The sequence below is a fragment of the Coffea arabica genome, chromosome 11c (assembly GCF_036785885.1).
Source record: "Coffea arabica cultivar ET-39 chromosome 11c, Coffea Arabica ET-39 HiFi, whole genome shotgun sequence".
NCBI lineage: Eukaryota > Viridiplantae > Streptophyta > Magnoliopsida > Gentianales > Rubiaceae > Coffea > Coffea arabica.
In genome coordinates, this window is record NC_092330.1 from 34,588,533 (window position 1) to 34,606,657 (window position 18,125).

At 38.2% G+C, this 18,125-nt stretch overlaps 1 protein-coding gene across 1 annotated transcript; it reads left to right on the forward strand.

Annotated features, from left to right (window-relative positions):
- Positions 1–298: 298 nt before the first annotated feature.
- On the forward strand, positions 299–3,359 carry LOC113716821 (uncharacterized). Its single transcript, XM_027241304.2, has 5 exons — positions 299–834; positions 1,055–1,243; positions 1,359–1,469; positions 1,968–2,446; positions 2,549–3,359. Exons 1-5 carry the CDS (start codon positions 342–344, stop codon positions 3,158–3,160), a joined length of 1,884 nt encoding a protein of 627 aa, XP_027097105.1. The 5' UTR covers positions 299–341; the 3' UTR covers positions 3,161–3,359.
- The last annotated feature ends 14,766 nt before the right edge of the window (positions 3,360–18,125 follow it).

An 18,125-nucleotide genomic window follows, 5' to 3' on the forward strand; every position in this document is an offset into this window, starting at 1 on the left:
CAAAACTTTTGATCTAGTGGTTGAAGTTAAATTTACGGGAATTAAAGATCTTGGCTCCCTGCTTTTTGGATTTCACTCTTCCCTTTATCACATTTTGGAGGGACAAATGTTCAAGCATTTAAACCATTTTGGAGGGTAATCATTTTAGTGTTCGTGGTAATCATTTTAGTGTTTTTTTTAATGTCCGCCTTTGGCACTAAAGCAATTCCTCCAAGCTTTTCTTTTGTTGAGTGGCGCATTACCACTTTGGCACTTCGCATACACGAAATTCTGATGCTATATATGGATGATTTACTTGATACAGCGCTCTCATAAGAATTTTTTTCTGTGCCTATCCAACAATGGCAAGCTCAAGAATCAACGAGGATAGAAGCAACCGATCTGCTGCTCATAGAGCAGTCTTAGAGGGAAAAAAACAGTCAGTAGAAACCTTTCGCAGTTTCTGGAGGGAAGAAGGTGTGAGACCACTTGATAAACGTGGTGCTACTGTTCTCCATTTTCTGGCCATTTACGGAAATGTGGATGCCTTCAGATTACTTCTCCAGGATGGTCTTGTGACAATTGAAAATCTGAAGGCAAAGAATGTCAATGGCCACACAGCATTGCATGAAGCTGCAAGATTTGGCCACAAGGATGTTGCAGAGATCATGTTAAGGACAGAAAAGGATTTAGTGTCTGAGAGAAACAAACTGGGTGAAACCCCTCTTTTTGTGGCTGCTGCATGTGGGAAAAAGGATGTTTTCTCACTTCTGGAAAAGTACATCGGTGATTGCATGATGAGGAGGAATGATGGATGCACAATCCTTCATGCTGCTGTAATTGGAGGATATTACAGTAAGCTTCTCTATCAAGTAAAATTTTGATTGTCTCTGCAAAAGTAATCAAGTTTATTGTTGAATTTGAACTATATGGCTGTTCAGTTTATCAGATTATGCTATCTTATCTTTTGTCTAGGTCTATGCTGGGGAATATGATGTGGGATGTTGTTGCATTAAATGTTAGTCCTTTTCAAGTTTACTGCTTCCTACATGTTTCACTTTATTGTATCAAACAGGTTTGGCAATTGGCATATTGGAGTCGTATCCTGATCTTTCTGGCAAACGTAATGAAAAAGGAAAAACTGCTTTACATCTTTTGGCTGCAAAACCAGAGTCCTTCAGGAGTGTTTCTGCCTACACGCTCAACGATCTTGGGAGGAAGTCCCTCATTCCTGTGCATATACTCCGAGCTATAATCTATTGGTGTAAGTGCTGTATTATTATCCACATGCAAGTTGCAACATAATTCTTTTCGTTGAGGATGCCCTCAAATTAAAATTTTGACAGAGTGATACTATCAGTTCGTTGTGTTGCTGGCAGCTATTGCCGTCTTGTACAAGGAATCGCAACCTGTCAATAGTGCAGAAGAACCAAGCAATTCAGTTTCCATTCACAAATTGAAAAGATCTTCTTTTGCCAATTTTATCTTGGGTAAAGCATCTTTGTATCTACTACATCTGCACTCATGCTAGTGATGATAGAATATGTTGGTAAAATTTTGTTTTCCCAAATTCTTCTTTTGAGAGTTGAAGCATAGTCTTGTCTAGCCTACCTTAGTAGTTACAAGAACGTCTTATTTCCTTTCAGTAAATTAGTTTCTTTATCATGCCTAAACAATGTAAGAATTTAGTTTTCAAGTGATATTAAGCTTGGCCTGCATGCTCTCTTCAATTTCATTTTACTTCACATATCTTTTATCTGTCGGCAAGCTGTAGGAAAAATGTATAAACAAGCAATGGCAGATCTAGGAATTCATTTCTGCCAATTGAACATTCTCAAACTGTTTCTTTTCAAGAACCAAATAGATTTGCGCCAAAATAATAGATGCTAAGAATAACAAAATGCCTAGGACATGTAATGGATCTTGAAGTACTCATTAATGGAGTTACTCATTAATGGTTTATCCAATTTGATGCATTTGCCCTCTAGGTTTTCCTTGGCTTAAAGAAATTGATGATGCAAAGCAAAGCCATGCAGTGGCACTAATGCTTGCAGAAAGGTTAATCAGAAGAGAAGATTGGAGCCACTATGTGCATTCAGGGGCCAAAGATCTTGAAGGCAGCCAGTTTGGGATATCATCAGAAAAGAAAAATAGTATGCCAGATCCACTAATACAAGCAACGAGACTGGGCATCATTGAGGTAGTTCAGGAAATCCTCAGTGTCTACCCTGAAGCTTTGTATACCTTCGATGGAAAAGGAAGGAATATACTGCAAATTGCAGTGGAGGAGAAAAAATGGTTCTTGTACGACTACTTGATGACTAGTGGTACTAACATGGACATGATGCTAAGTGCTATTGATCACGAAGGAAATACCATTATACATCTTGCAGCACGCCTGGAATCCCCTCCCAGCACTCCCCCTGGAGTTTTGCAGCAAATGATGTGGGAAGTCTTCTGGTTTAAGGTACCAAATTAAATTAATACCAGTATTGCATTGCCTGTTGTATATTGTTTAATTTTCTTTTCCAGACTATTTGCAACTTGTGATTGATCTTTGGCTCAACAGCGGGTTCAATATGACTGTTATCCATATCTCTGGCAACTACAAAATTCTGATGGGGAGACAGCAAAGCAAGTATTCGAGACGAATCATGCAAGCCTACGTGAAAGTGCTGAGAAAACTGTGAAAGAATTGGCCAACGCTGTGTTGATTGTGTCTACCCTCATTGGTACCATAAACTTTGCTGCAATTTTTACTGTACCTGGAGGTTTCGATCAAACGACTGGAGAGGCCATTTTTCTCAAGAACCGGCACTGGGAATTCAGCTTGTTGATGTTCTACTTAGCTGGAGGGCTGTGCTTCTCTGGGCTCACCATGGGGACTCTGTCTGTGATTATCTTTATGCGATTCGAAACTGAGGATTTTTATGTTTCCCTGCCCTGCTACATTGTGATGAACATGATTTCCATCTTCTACTCCGCGGTCTGCACAGTCGTAGCAGCTTGCCAAGCATTAATAGTGCAGAAAGTTGTGATTACCGACTTCAGACCCCTTGTGCTGTTCTTCTTTGTCTATGGTCTGACAGCCGTTATGGTCATGGAAACATTTTATGTGATGTTCGACTATGTGTATCACCTAATTCGTTATTGCCTTTGTTATAGAGGGCTAGAATCTTAAGCACTGCCCTTGCTTATTCATGTCAATTTCATGCAGACTGAAAAAGTTTGTGAAGAACTTTTGCTTGTCATCAGTATTAATTTAGGTGTCATCCGTTGTGACTGTTTAGACAATGAAATCAGAAAAGCCTGTTAGTTGACCTTTTCTCAAATCAATACTCAGCACATAATTGATTATGACCTGGCGTAGGTGAAATTTTTCTAGGCAAAATTTTGTCAATGAAAGGTTCATAGCTTCTAGAGAAGCAGACTTCTTCAAGGCCTAGCAAATTAGTTTTTAACATTCAACTACTGTGCATAGTGCATACTAGTCGTTTCCGCTCACACCACCACAAAGTAATGACGCCTTTAGTTCTGCCATTTGTAAACTGAACATTTACTGAACCTAGCAATCAACATAACTAAGGGAATGTGGACACTAGACAAGCAGAAATTGTAGCAGACAAGTGGTAGGACAACGGCAATTCTAGATCTGAAAACAAAAAAAAAGAACAGTACACTTGTGAAAATTGTGTGAAAATTGTTGGCTGTTTCAATACTAAAATATAAAAATTTTAACTAGCAAAAATTTCTGATGATCATGGAAAGCTTTCAGTCAATGGGACTAAATATATCAAGCGAAATTCTATGATTCCTTTCTAGGAAGTGCAAGTGCTAAGATCAAGGAGAAAATGGAATTTCCAACCTAGCGAATGATAAGGACCCTGAGATTGATAGGGTGTCAATTGTTAGCAATTTTATTGTAAATTTTTCTCTTTGTCCTTGTCAAATATTATTTTAATTATTAATATTTACTTATATTTGATATTTGGATTTAATTTCAGGGAATAGAGTAGAAAACTACTAAAAAAGGGGACTTTCTTGAGAAGATTAATCCACACGTGAAAGCTTCTGAAAGCTTTACATAACTAGCCCACATTGTGCAAAACCAACGGATTTCCTTCCCTTTCTGCTAATGAAGAACTGACTTGATCTGATGAAATCCACTACCAATAAGAAATCAAAAGGAGAAAAGTCAGGGGACCACGTAGAAAGTGGATGGATTGATTTAGAAAGTTTGTCCTTCTTTTGGGAGATGTATTCATTAGCCACTTTGACGATGAAAGTAGCTTTTCTATTTGCTTCCTACGCAACTAGTTCTCTTGTGGAACTAGCGTTCCAATAAAATAAGGAAGAACTAAACTAGTGGGCTCATGGACGAGAGCTATTTTTAGCTAGTGCTTCTGGCAGCATTGGGGAGTTTTAGTTTTGCTCTCCAAAGAAGCTCCGGAGGAGAATAGGTAGTCTTTTGTGTAAGAAGGAACTTGTTCCTTCTTTTGTTGTGTGGTATGTAATTTTTCTTCAAAGAGTCTACGGAGATTCAAAGTTTTATTCTAAATTATTATCGAGTGTTTATGTCTATGAATTCAATTAAATTGTGTGGGAATTTTCTTATGAGGCGTGGCCAATTTTCTCCTATAGTCAAGGATCAACGCGAAGACGCAATCTCAAATATCTGTGAGATCTAATTAGTTTTTACGTGTTCCTTAATTTGTTAATATTTGCATGTTTTCTATTTGAATTTCCATGGGATTATTTTGTTAATTGGATATTAAGGGACCGATGTGCAATTTGACTTTTTAATCTCTTGTCAAATTAATCAATTAAATCCGTAATTGTTTAATTGGTTAATATTATTGGCAACTAGTGTTTTCTTACACTATGGGAACATGCAATCTAATTTAAATAACCCTCGTAGCGTGTTATTAATTTGGGTTAGGCTTTTCTAGTTTTTAAGGCAATTAGGAAATTAATTCATACGGTCGTACCTAGGAATATTTCCTGATTAAGGGTAATCAACGGTCGTACCTTGGTTATCAATAAATTAAGGAAAAACTGGTCGTTAGAGATTATCGGCGATTATAACTAGCCTATTAATTAAATTAAGTGAACCCCTGTGCATCAATGATCGAATGAATAGACTGTGTCTGCGTAGTTGTATCCTTGACTAGAATTTATTTATTATTTATTTAATTTCTATTTACATTTATATTAATTGTTTAATTATTTTTAGTTAAATTATTTAATTATTTATTTTTAATTTCATTTTGATAAAAATCCCCCGTGTTTCGAATTTAAAAAGAATCAAATTTTTCCCAATCCCTGTGGATTCGACCCTGCTTACTACTATATACAGAAAATTTATTTTTCTTAAGCAGGTATTTATTATTGCATAGGCTCGACACCTGTCAAAATCATCAGTTCCAAATCGAAGTTTCTCCTCCTCCTTAATTTTCATAACTGATTTTTCAACTGAGTCACCGCAGCGCTGCACTTCAATCACCTGCAAGGTAGATATCTCCACAAAATCAATGGGAACATCGTTGAGCTTCTCACATTTTTGTAACACCAGCTTCTCAAGTTTAGGCATGTGATCTTCACTGGCAATCCATTCAACAATGTTTAGATTGTCTAATTTCAAGAATTTGAGTTCAGGGAACTCGTCATCACTCATCTCCCATGTGGTGTCCTCATAAACTATTGAAACCAATTTGAGAACCTCAAGATTTTCCAATTGACGAAATGTGATCCCACCGCAAAGAGAAATGTGACACTGACAGCTTTTTAAGACTTGAAGGAAAGCTAACTTCAACAGGATTGAGAGCTCTACCACGGTACAGTATTTTAAGTGACTCCAACTGAGTTAGATCTTCCAATCATGGAAATTCAGAGCTATTCTGTGAATAATCCCCGGATTTTGTAATGACACAACTCAGTTTTTTAAGATTAGGCACCCTCCTGATGATTTCCCCTGTATGCTCCCCACAAGAAAGATAGGGAGTTAAAAAGAAACCAAGTTAGACAATTGTGAGGAGCTGCCAACCTTTTCATCTTGGAAGGTGAAGCTAGCATGACTATCTACATGAACATGCCTCAGCCTTGTCATGCTCCAAAAGGTATCTGGAAGCAGAACTTTACCTTTGAATCCCTTAACAATGAAAGTCCAAATTCTGTAGGTCGGCCAATGAGGGTGGAACAGAGTCCATATAACCAGAAACTGCTAAGTGCCTTAACAGAAGCAGCAGTTGACGCAGCTAAAATCCAATATTTGAAGAAGTTTAAACTTTGTAAATGAATGAAATATCATAAGGGCATCTGGGATCCATATCCACGGTAGCAGAAAACAATAGAGAACGGACATATGGGCCTGAAGGCATTAACATGAAAAACAATTTTCGACTAACACAAAAGCAAAGTCGACATTCCTCGTGCTTCACAAAATTTGAAGGGTTGACAGGAGCCGAACCTGTGCAATAATAAAAACCTACTCGAGAAAAATACAGATTTTGTATATAGCGGTGAGTAGGGTCGAATCCACAGGGACTGAGGATAATTCGTTTCTTCTAGAATCCAAAGTATGGGGGGTTTTGGATTAAATGCTAACTAAATAAATTAACTGCAGAAAATAATTGATTAAGAGGAATAATTAAGGGAAAACTCTAGCCAAGAGTACACTTCAGAAATGGTTCATGCACTGATCATCGATTTACAGATAATTCCACATTTATTACTAGATTAGTTATAGTTGTCATGCACACGATAAACAACTAACCTTTCCTTAATTTCTCGATAGTTAAGGTACGACCGTTAACTATTTCTCTAACCCAAAAACAACCATAGATACGACCGTAGGATTTAATTTCTAGATTGCATTAATAATTAGAAAGACCCAATCCTAACTAACAAACACGCTACGAGGGTTTGTTTAAGTTAGATCGTATGTTCCCCTGACATAAACCCAATTACGCCAGTTGCTACTGAGATAGGGATAACGAACAATTACGGATTCAATTACCCCTAATTAGTAAAATAACCTATATGAATAATTAATTATTGCGCACTAATCAATCATCCACACGAGTTATAACGGTTAAGAGCAGGAAACATATGAATATCAATAAATGAAGGAAACAATTAAAATAAATTAGATCTCACAGTAATTGTTGAACCAAATCTTCAGTTGTCCCCTTGACTAGAATTGAGAAGCTAGTTCTCCATTAATGGAGAACCAGCTGTGCAAGAATAAAAATAATAGCCGCCTTAGTGTTTGATAAGAGAAAAACTGAAGGGAACAAAAGATTGGCCAAAAGACCAAAAGGCTCTCTGAGAGAGAGAGAGAGAGATAGATCCTCTGAAGCCAGCGAAGGGATTGTATTTATAGAGTTCTCGTGCGGCTGTCTCCAAAAGAGACCCAGTAGTCTTCCTGCTTTTGTGGGTCAGCACGTTTAGTCAAAGAAGGAACCCAATCAATTGAAATCCAATTGAAGTTTTGTTGCCAAATGACTCTTCACGTGCAAATTGGCTAAGTCAGCATTGTTCCAGAATTGTCACCCGCGAAGGAATCTCCAAATATTTGGAAGTTTGCACGTGACCAACAATCCCGCAAATCTGGCTTTGGACATCATACTTAGGCGTGCCCACGTCTAACTGACAGGAAGGCTTCAAAAGTTAATTTTCCAGCTCCTTCTGCCCCTAAATGCTGCAATTCGCATAGAACACAAAATCTCAGTAAAATCTACCGATTAGTGCAGTATTTAGTCCAAATAAATAGAAAAAGCACGTGAGAAGACCAACTAAATTGCACTCTATCAATTACCCCCACACCTAGATCATGCTTGTCCTCAAGTATGAGAACAACAAATCAAATAATCAAATTCAAATAATGGCTATTGCTCAAATCTTCTATTGCCAAAATACAATTAAAATACATGTCAAGTATTAGTGGCAATTTGCAAGAAATATCTCTCCAATTAGCTTTCAAGATCAATGACTCTTTCAATTTATGACTAACTAATCTAAGAATATAAAATATTCAACCAGCATCCATAAGCAAATGGTTCGACTATTAAGCAAAATCTCAACAATAAAATTCATGGGTCAGCGGGCTAGCAAGTCATTCATATTTTTCACTATTAGCACTTTTTTTTTTTAATATCTCCACTTGATTGATTTTTTTTTCTCGGGGGAATGCTTAGTTTTCAGCCATTCAAGCGTTTTGACGCGAACTCCGACATTGGCCACATGAAGGAGCCCGGTTACTCAGCCATCATCGCTTAAAACCCACATACTCATAGTTATCGTCGTTTTTTGACGCGAAAGTCGACACTTGTGGTGAAAACCTCCGGTTACTAGACAACGATACTAGCGGAGTATAGTTGAATACTATTCATAAATAAGCACCAAAAATAAAATTAAATACCACACAAACCCGCTTCATTTCTTAAACATGGAGAACTAAGATTAATAGCTGAACCAATTTGCACAAAAAAAATGCTAGACAAATATTTACAATACTTAGAAAAGTTAACCAAAAAGTGCAAAAGTCACAAAATCTCAAATATTCACCAAAGAGATATCCTTAAACTCATCCATGTCATACTCAACACCTTAAAGTGTAAAATCTTAGCAATAGAAAAATTTGAAACATCTAACCATCGTTTATCAAGAATAATCACAAATAAGCACAAAGATAGGCAAAAATTGGACAAAATTCGACAAAGTCAAACAAAAATTCCAACAAAAATGCCTATACTTGCACTTTTTCAATAAAATGCCAATATACTACTCCCCCCACACCTAAATCTTGCATTGCCCTCAATGTAAGCAAAGAAAGAGCAAAACAGAGATATTGGGGCAACGACACTTCCCTGAAGTCATCAAAACAAGGGCAGTTCGGGTGGAAATTGTGGATCAAGACCTGCATAGTGACGTCAATGCGGGTCATCCGAGTCTCTAGTCTCTCAACTCGCATCTGGAGCTGGTGCCATTCGTGGCTTCACCATGAACTCTAAATATCACTCTAAGCAACAAGAGACTACAATTGCCAACAAATAATGGAAACCGAAAATTCAAAGCAATAACAATTTTTAAAGCCATCCCAATGAGCAAAATGCACAATTCAATCTCCCACAGATCAAACCAGACCCCAACACTTATAGCAAATGCAATCAATAAGTACATATGGACCCCATGTAGTCAAATTCAGAATTGAGGCCGTCCAAAGTGCAACAACTGCTCCAAATACCCCAAGCAAGTCAATTAAAGGCAACCGACTTCAACAAACAAATGCAAACGGCACATTCATATCCCAATTCAACAAATAAACGCAGGAAAATAGCCACAATACTAGAGCACAGCTCCGAATAATGCAACAGAACAACAACTCGAACAAACTAGGAACTGTGCTAGTGTCTTAATAAATCAACAACTTTCAGCAATTAGACACAATCGGACCCAATATCGTAACAACTGTCTCCAATTGGACAGTCAATTACCCACTTCAACCTGCTAAAATTAGCAATTGACCCAAGAAAATGGCAACTCTAGCAGCAGCAGTTCAGAAGTTGACAAAAACGACTCAATACAGGTGCCCAGTAGTCAATGAGACAACCAACAGCACAGGAGTAACAAATATGTAGGAAACCACCCACACCAGTACCACTGGTGGATGCGCAGTAAAAAAAAACTAAATCAAATGCCCAACAAATCAATAAATATCAGAGAATGTTCCCGCACATAGCAGCAATTGAACCCAAATTTCAGAAAGTGAAACTAATTGGGGAAGAAATCACAATACCTCCACATGTCTTAATTGGACAGGTGGCGACGTGCGGCAATGGAGCTGGTGGTGCCAATGGAGGTTGACAGGCCTGCAGCTGCGCGTGGCGCTTGACTGCTGGCTGCGCGCGCGAATGTCAGCTGTCTCCAAGCTGTGGAAGAGGAGCTAGCAGCTGAGAGGTGGAGAAAGAAGAGCTCGCGTGTGGCGGTGGAAGAGACGCGGGCAGGCGGGCCTGCGAGCTGGTGGTGGCGCGGCTGCGGACGTTGGCGTGAGGTGAGGCGGAGCTGATGCAGAGAGAGACGCGCGAGCTGGTGCCTCGAGCGTCGTGGGCTGGCGGAGTGGATGGGTCAACACTGGTGGCGCCCGGCTGGAGAAGGAGATCGGCGGGGAAGCGGAGCTGCGGGCTGGACGGCGCGCGTCACTGTGGGCTGCAGGTGGCAGCGGCGTCTGGTGGAGGGACAGAGACGAGGCTCGCGGGCTTGGAGGAGGAGCTAGCTGGAGTTGTGGCGACCGTGGAGCCTGGCCAGGCGGCGGCGTGCTTTGGGTGATGAAGAGGAGGAGGTGCTGCGGCAGACAAAGAGAAAAGAAAGAAGAAGAAGAAAGAAAAAGAAAAGAAGGAAAAAAAAAAAGAAGAAAGAAAGAAAAAAAGAAAAGAAAGAAGAAGTAGGGTTATGGTTCTTTCCTTCTTTTCCAATAAGGGCAATTCCGTCTTTTCGTCACCCCTTTCCCTTTTTTTTTTTTTTCTTAACGTGACCACCTGGCGTGGGCACGCTCAACTGCCATAGAGTCCGCAGATCCTGATCGAAAATTTCTTCCCTTCAGGCGTGACCACCTGGCGTGGGCACGTCTAACTGCCATAGAGTCCGCAGAACCTGATCAAAAATTTCTTCCCCTCAGGCGTGACCACCTGGCGTGGGCACGCTTAACTGCTGTGAAGTCCGCAGAACCTGAACGAAAATTTCCTCCGTCAGGCGTGACCATCTGGCGTGGGCACGTCTAACTACTATGGAGTTCGCAGAACCTGAGCGAAAATTCCTTTTTCTCAGGCGTGACCACTTGGCGTGGGCACGCCTAACCGCTAATTCCCTGCCACCAAACATCAAACCATTAATTGACACTAACACTTAACTAAAATTCAAAAATGCATGAAAACTAAAACAAATAGTCTTGGGTTGCCTCTCAAGTAGCGCCTTTCTTTAATGTCTTTGGCTAGACATGCCCTGTTTATTCATGGAGGATAAAATCGCGTAGCTCGCTTCAGTGCTTCATCTTCTATGTAATCCTGATAGCCCTCGTAAATAGAGTAGTTCTTGAGCACACGAGCTACGGTTTTCCATGGACCAGTAGATTGCGCCAAACAACCAAGTAATGATCTTAAATCTTCATTCACTCCTCCATCACAAGCACTTACTGGTTTGAGATATTTTGTCATCGTGACTCTTAACTTGTTCCTGTCATGAAACTCAAAATTTCCTGGTATAATTAAATCAATCTCACTAACAGGAATTAAAGAATAAGAGTCAGGAAAATATTGATCAAGGAATGGAGGAGATGTCACCGCATTTGGAGATTGTTCACTGGATTCATTCACTTGAACCATTTGATGTTGGGGTCTCAATTCTTGCGCTTCAACTTTCTTTTCAACTGCATCTTTAGATTCTTCTTCTTGAGACTCTTGCAGTACCATGTCATTCGTCAGGATAATTGCACTCTCATATTCCTCATGGTCGATAATAGTTTGTGAGGGCAATTTTTCACTCATTCGAGAAGCCAATGACGTTATCCTAAATGTCAATTGATCCATTTGATCTGCTAGGTTACGCCTGCTCACTTGTGTCTCCTGTTGAATTTGATATGTGTTAGTAGCTATTAATTCAACTATCTCTTCAAGAGACATACCTGACATAGATGATGATTCTTGAGACTCATACTGCTGAAAATTCATTGGCCCTGTTGTATAATCATAACTGGAGTTATCCCACCATTCTTGATCATACCCGTTTGGATTAGGGTTATACCACGTTTGAGAACAGGGTGAAAAATCTCCATAATTATTGAATGGAACACTCAGATTATCTTGATATTCGGGGCACATACCAGTTGAATGATCCCTGGCATAACAAATTTCACAGGTTGCAGCAGCCATTCTTTTTTTAATAGAGTTTATTGCCTCTAAGTATGCAAACTTAGAAAAACAATCAATCTCATTGCCTTCCCCGAAAATAAAATCCAGTATATCACCAAAATACGGAGTGTTAGAAGCCATAAACTATATAATAAAAAAATAAGAGAAAAATAAATAAATAAAAATAAAAACAAGATGAATTCAAAAAAGAAACAAATTAATCTGGCACCAGTCCCCGGCAACGGCGCCAAAAATTGACAGGAGCCGAACCTGTGCAATAATAAAAACCTACTCGAGAAAAATACAGATTTTGTATATAGCGGTGAGTAGGGTCGAATCCACAGGGACTGGGGATAATTCATTTCTTCTAGAATCCAAAGTATGGGGGTTTTGGATTAAATGCTAACTAAATAAATTAACTGCAGAAAATAATTGATTAAGAGGAATAATTAAGGGAAAACTCTAGCCAAGAGTACACTTCAGAAATGGTTCATGCACTGATCATCGATTTACAGATAATTCCACATTTATTACTAGATTAGTTATAGTTATCATGCACGCGATAAACAACCAACCTTTCCTTAATTTCTCGATAGTTAAGGTACGACCGTTAACTATTTCTCTAACCCAAAAACAACCCTAGATACGACCGTAGGATTTAATTTCTAGATTGCATTAATAATTAGAAAGACCCAATCCTAACTAACAAACACGCTACGAGGGTTTGTTTAAGTTAGATCGTATGTTCCCCTGACATAAACCCAATTACGCCAGTTGCTACTGAGATAGGGATAACGAACAATTACGGATTCAATTACCCCTAATTAGCAAAATAACCTATATGAATAATTAATTATTGCGCACTAATCAATCATCCACACGAGTTATAACGGTTAAGAGCAGGAAACATATGAATATCAATAAATGAAGGAAGCAATTAAAATAAATTAGATCTCACAGTAATTGTTGAACCAAATCTTCAGTTGTCCCCTTGACTAGAATTGAGAAGCTAGTTCTCCATTAATGGAGAACCAGCTGTGCAAGAATAAAAATAATAGCCGCCTTAGTGTTTGATAAGAGAAAAACTGAAGGGAACAAAAGATTGGCCAAAAGACCAAAAGGCTCTCTGAGAGAGAGAGAGAGTGATAGATCCTCTGAAGCCAGCGAAGGGATTGTATTTATAGAGTTCTCGTGCGGCTGTCTCCAAAAGAGACCCAGTAGTCTTCCTGCTTTTGTGGGTCAGCACGTTTAGTCAAAGAAGGAACCCAATCAATTGAAATCCAATTGAAGTTTTGTTGCCAAATGACTCTTCACGTGCAAATTGGCTAAGTCAGCATTGTTCCAGAATTGTCACCCGCGAAGGAATCTCCAAATATTTGGAAGTTTGCACGTGACCAACAATCCCGCAAATCCGGCTTTGGACATCATACTTAGGCGTGCCCACGTCTAACTGACAGGAAGGCTTCAAAAGTTAATTTTCCAGCTCCTTTTGCCCCTAAATGCTGCAATTCGCATAGAACACAAAATCTCAGTAAAATCTACCGATTAGTGCAGTATTTAGTCCAAATAAATAGAAAAAGCACGTGAGAAGACCAACTAAATTGCACTCTATCAAGGGTCAAAATCTTCAAAGTCAACAATGTCATCAAAAGAAACATAAGGTTCATCATCACTGGTTATCAAAGACAAAAAGTTTTCTTGTTTTGCTTTTAACAAGCACAAGGAGTGTACCGTGTCATGCACTCGGCATGCTTTGACTCCACCATTTCATCTTCTTTTGGCAATGATGATTAAGCTTCTTTCAATCAGATCTGTCAAGTAGTCCTCTGCAAGATCATTATCCTGTATAAACCCTTCAGCCATCCACAGCCACATCAATTTCTGAACTGGGATCTCTTTGTTTCCTTGAAATGCACCAAAGTATAGGAAACAGGCTTTCAAATAATCAGGCAGATGATTGTAAGTTCCAGGATGTCCAGGCACCTCGTTTGTGGATCATTAACTATGAGTGAGTTCAAGCTTTCAGAAATTGCTTTCCACATGTCGCATATCATGTTTGTTGTTTTAAGGAGACCAGATATGGCAACAACTGAAAGGGGTAGTCCTTGACAATTTCTAGCAATATTTTTCCCAACTTCAACTAATGCCTCTGGATAGCCTTCTTCAGTGAGTACCTTCCTTTTTAGTAACTCCCAGCTTTATTTTTCTGATAGTGGACGAAGATTTAAAAGATCACCTTCTTCTGTGAATTGTGAAACAACATGATGGAGACTTGTTATCAGAATTCTGCTTCCGTTTCTGTCATCTGGAAAAGGGTTCTGCAACTCATTCCATGCTTCAATATTCCACATGTCATCCATAAAGACAAGATAACGATTCCTCCTCAAGTTATGATACAATAGCAATTCCAAATCTTCATTGGGCATTATGAGGATGTTATCGGTGAGCTCAATAATGTGTCCTAGTACTTCAAGCAACAAGTCTCTTTTCGTGTATACTTGTGAAACACAACAACATGCCCGAATGTGGAAGTAAGACACAATTTCAGGATCATTATACACTTTATTAGCCAATGTAGCACAATTTCAGGATCATTATACACTTTATTAGCCAATGTAGTCTTACCAATTCCTGCCATTCCGACAATCAAGACAGTATCTCTCTGGGATGACCCTCTTGTAAGGTGATTAACAATCATTTGTTGCTGATCCTCTAGAACCAACACATCTTCATCAGCTCCAACTTTACTAGTCTGTGGGATTTCACGCCTTGTAGTCTCAACCATGGTTCAAAGTCATGGTCGCGGCCCGGAACGTTCCACATCGGTCTCGGCATATCGATCGCGGTCTCGGTGAGATGCAAATTTTAAAGTATTTAATATTCTAAAAATTGTTAATAATATAAAAAAGTATGCTAAATAAAAATAATTAAAAAATAGCAAAAGAAACGGCCAAGTCAATCCGTTACGGTGTGACTTGGCTGATTTCTCGTCTTGACTCGGGATAACTCGAAGTGACTCGGCCGAGTCAATCCGTCGCTGTGACGATTCGGCCGATTCCTCGACGAGTCAAGTATTTCGGTATCGTTTCGTCACGGTATCATATCAGTAGGGGCCGAGACAGTGACGACTCGGCCGAGTCGCCGAGACTTCGAACCATGGTCTCAACCGCATTCGGGGGTCCAATATCAATGGTCTTCTCCTCAACCTGCATCTTAATAAGTCGAATGTCTTCTGAGACATGAGAAAGCCAAGAGAGATTGTGCCTTTTAGATTCATTCCCCACCAAAATTGAGTCAATAAGAAATTCCACCATGTATCTGCATCCGCTGTACGTCTGCCAAAATCTTTCCATTCTTGATGCTTGATGTCTTTTTTCATGAAGAAAGATCTCAGAAATCCTAGATTATCTTGGATCTCTTCAATTTGTGGCTCAAAGAATGAAAATGAACCAGACTCATATCCAAGGAATTCCTGTAGCTTCCTCGAGAGCAAGTCAATGAAGCCTAGTCCCACAATCTTGGGACAATTGATTTTTGGTGTGGGGATATCAATTACCTTAATTACTTCCTCGGCACTCTCTATCAAACCAGAAAGCTGACCGCTCAATTCCTTCACATCTTCAGTGACTTTGGCAGCACGAAAGGAATGATAGAAAGATATAACCCGCCTAGCAACGGATTCAGTGTGTATCAACATTTGGTTATCATCCTCTGTCAAACTTTCGAGATTCATGAAGATGAGAATCCTTGGAATTATTATGATTGATGCAATGAGGGACTTGAGAGTTCTAATATGATCCTTCATAGGAAGAAATAAAATTGCATCACTGGCAATTAGATCCATTAAATATGCATCTGCCCTGATAACCAAGTTCCTCAGAAGCAGCTTGAATAGCACATCTCTTGTTGCACAATATGCATAAACAATCTATCCTAAATTGCATTGCCAAAGATATGTTTTCATTGGTTGTCTCCAACGCAGATGACTAGATCAATATTTAATATAAGTAGTCATCATTCCAAAATTTCACCATTAACCAAATCTCTATACTATGGATAAATAGGATCAAAAATCAACTTACCCGTTTGACAAGAATATTCATCAATTCATCATTCCAAAATTTTCACCATTAACCAAACCTCTATACTATGGATAAATAGGATCAAAAATCAACTTACCCGTTTGACAAGAATATTCATCAATCATCTGTCCCTGGCGAACTTTTTGACTCCATAAACTGTGGCCAGTTCAAATTCATTAATGAACTTAATTTTGTCTGATCATTCTTATCCACTCCAAGCACCAAATAAATACCTGTAGTAGAATTTCTTTCAAATATTTGCCACAACTAGAACCAATTTTGTGTTTCAATTGTCAACAATAAATCTTCTTATTTTGTGCCCCAACTTCACAAACAAATCTTAGGATCAAAGTTTAGAGTTTTGATACCACTTGTTTGCACACACAAAAAAAAAAATTGTGCACAGTGGGAGTACTTTTAATACATAAAAATATGTAGAAAGAAGAGAAAAATAAACATAAAAACAAATACTCAACAATTTTATTAATTGAAAACTCGAAAATAACAATATCAAGTTGTTATCTTTTGCTTTCGACAGTTCACAATCTCAACTTAAAGGTTTTTCCTCAACTCATTCTTCAAAACTCGATTTGACTCTACTCAATTCTTCAAATAATAATCTACCATACTAACAGTATTTATAGATTGCAAAGCTTCCTAAAAAAGTACAATTATAAACTGAAACTTATTTGAAAATTGACTTGAAATTTCCTAAATTGATACGAAACTAAATGTACAGACACCAAAACAAGAAACTAAAGGCATTAGAAAATAAACAAATAGAATAATTTAGTTTAATTCCATCAGTTGTAGTTGGATTAACAAAACAATCACACCTGTTCATACTTAACCATTGCAACCTTATTAATGGGCTACCTTAGCAAAGGGCAATTGATTTTTTGGACCGGCTTCTCACTTTAGAAATCAGTAATAAATTCATAAAGAACATACTGCAAAAATAGTCCTCACTCCTCAGATTTGCTTTCTTTGTCCCTCGCATGCTAGAAATATTATCCCACTATCAAATATACTTCCTTTAGACTTTAGTTGTTGTTCTAATTTCTCAATAAGATCTGCATGCACCCGCCTCTTTTTTTTTTTGTTGAAAAAAATGAAAACATACTTATTTTTACTTTTACTCCACAATTTTATAAAACATGATACATATGTGAACTTTTTCAAGCAAAAAGTGGATGTGCTTGAAATTTTGAACCTAACTGTTACAATTTTGAAAATGCTGGTGGACCACAAAAAATGTTTTTTAAATATAGGATCATAATATATTGAATAAAAAGCATGAACTATTACGCCATTTAAGTTACACCTCCTGTAAGTTGACTCTTTTCTCGTAGAATGGAAATTCATCTTAAAGGCACTAAGCTCCCCAACGTTTGGTGCCTTTTGGATTTTTTCCTCCCCAGAATTATTTTTGTTGCACTTTGCCTCCTATTATTAAGTCACATTAGCTTTTACCATTAAAAACTATTTAAAGTTTCAATTTTACCTTTTCTCCATTTTCCTCTATTCTTCTTTTTCCTGCCCAAGTTTTTCATGTCACCCATTTCTAATGACACCCATCCTTTTTTTTTTTTTAACAAAATCAAGAATTGAGTTCCCAAGAAAAAATCTAACCATATCAAGTAAATTCAAAACTTTGCTATTGTTAAACATATTCTTTCTCAAATTGTGAAAATCAATAAATGGAGGTACGACACAACTTGGATGGTATTCTTTTTTTGCTAATTATTTTATGACTTATTTTATGCATGCAATGATTTGATTTTAGATTCTAGAATATATTTCAGGAGCATGTGATTTTCTTAAGTGGTCGGATTCCATTTTAAGGAATACGGACATCTTCCCCAGACAAAAAAAAAATGGATATTCTCCAACATTGTTTCCATTAATTATTATTTTGAAGTCTTCAATATCTTTTTTGCTCAATCGGTAGTGTTGACCGTTAGTCAATGGGTAAAAATGCAACAAAAATAATGTAAATAGAGTGGTCAACGTTTTATATACCATGTTTCTTTTACGTACAGCTTTATTCTTGGCTTTTGTTTGGGCCCAATATTATTCCTTGCTTGTGCTTCAAGGTCGATACAATAAAGTAGGCGTTAGTGTACCAGAAGTTTGGCAGTTGGTGGGGTCTGAGACTCGA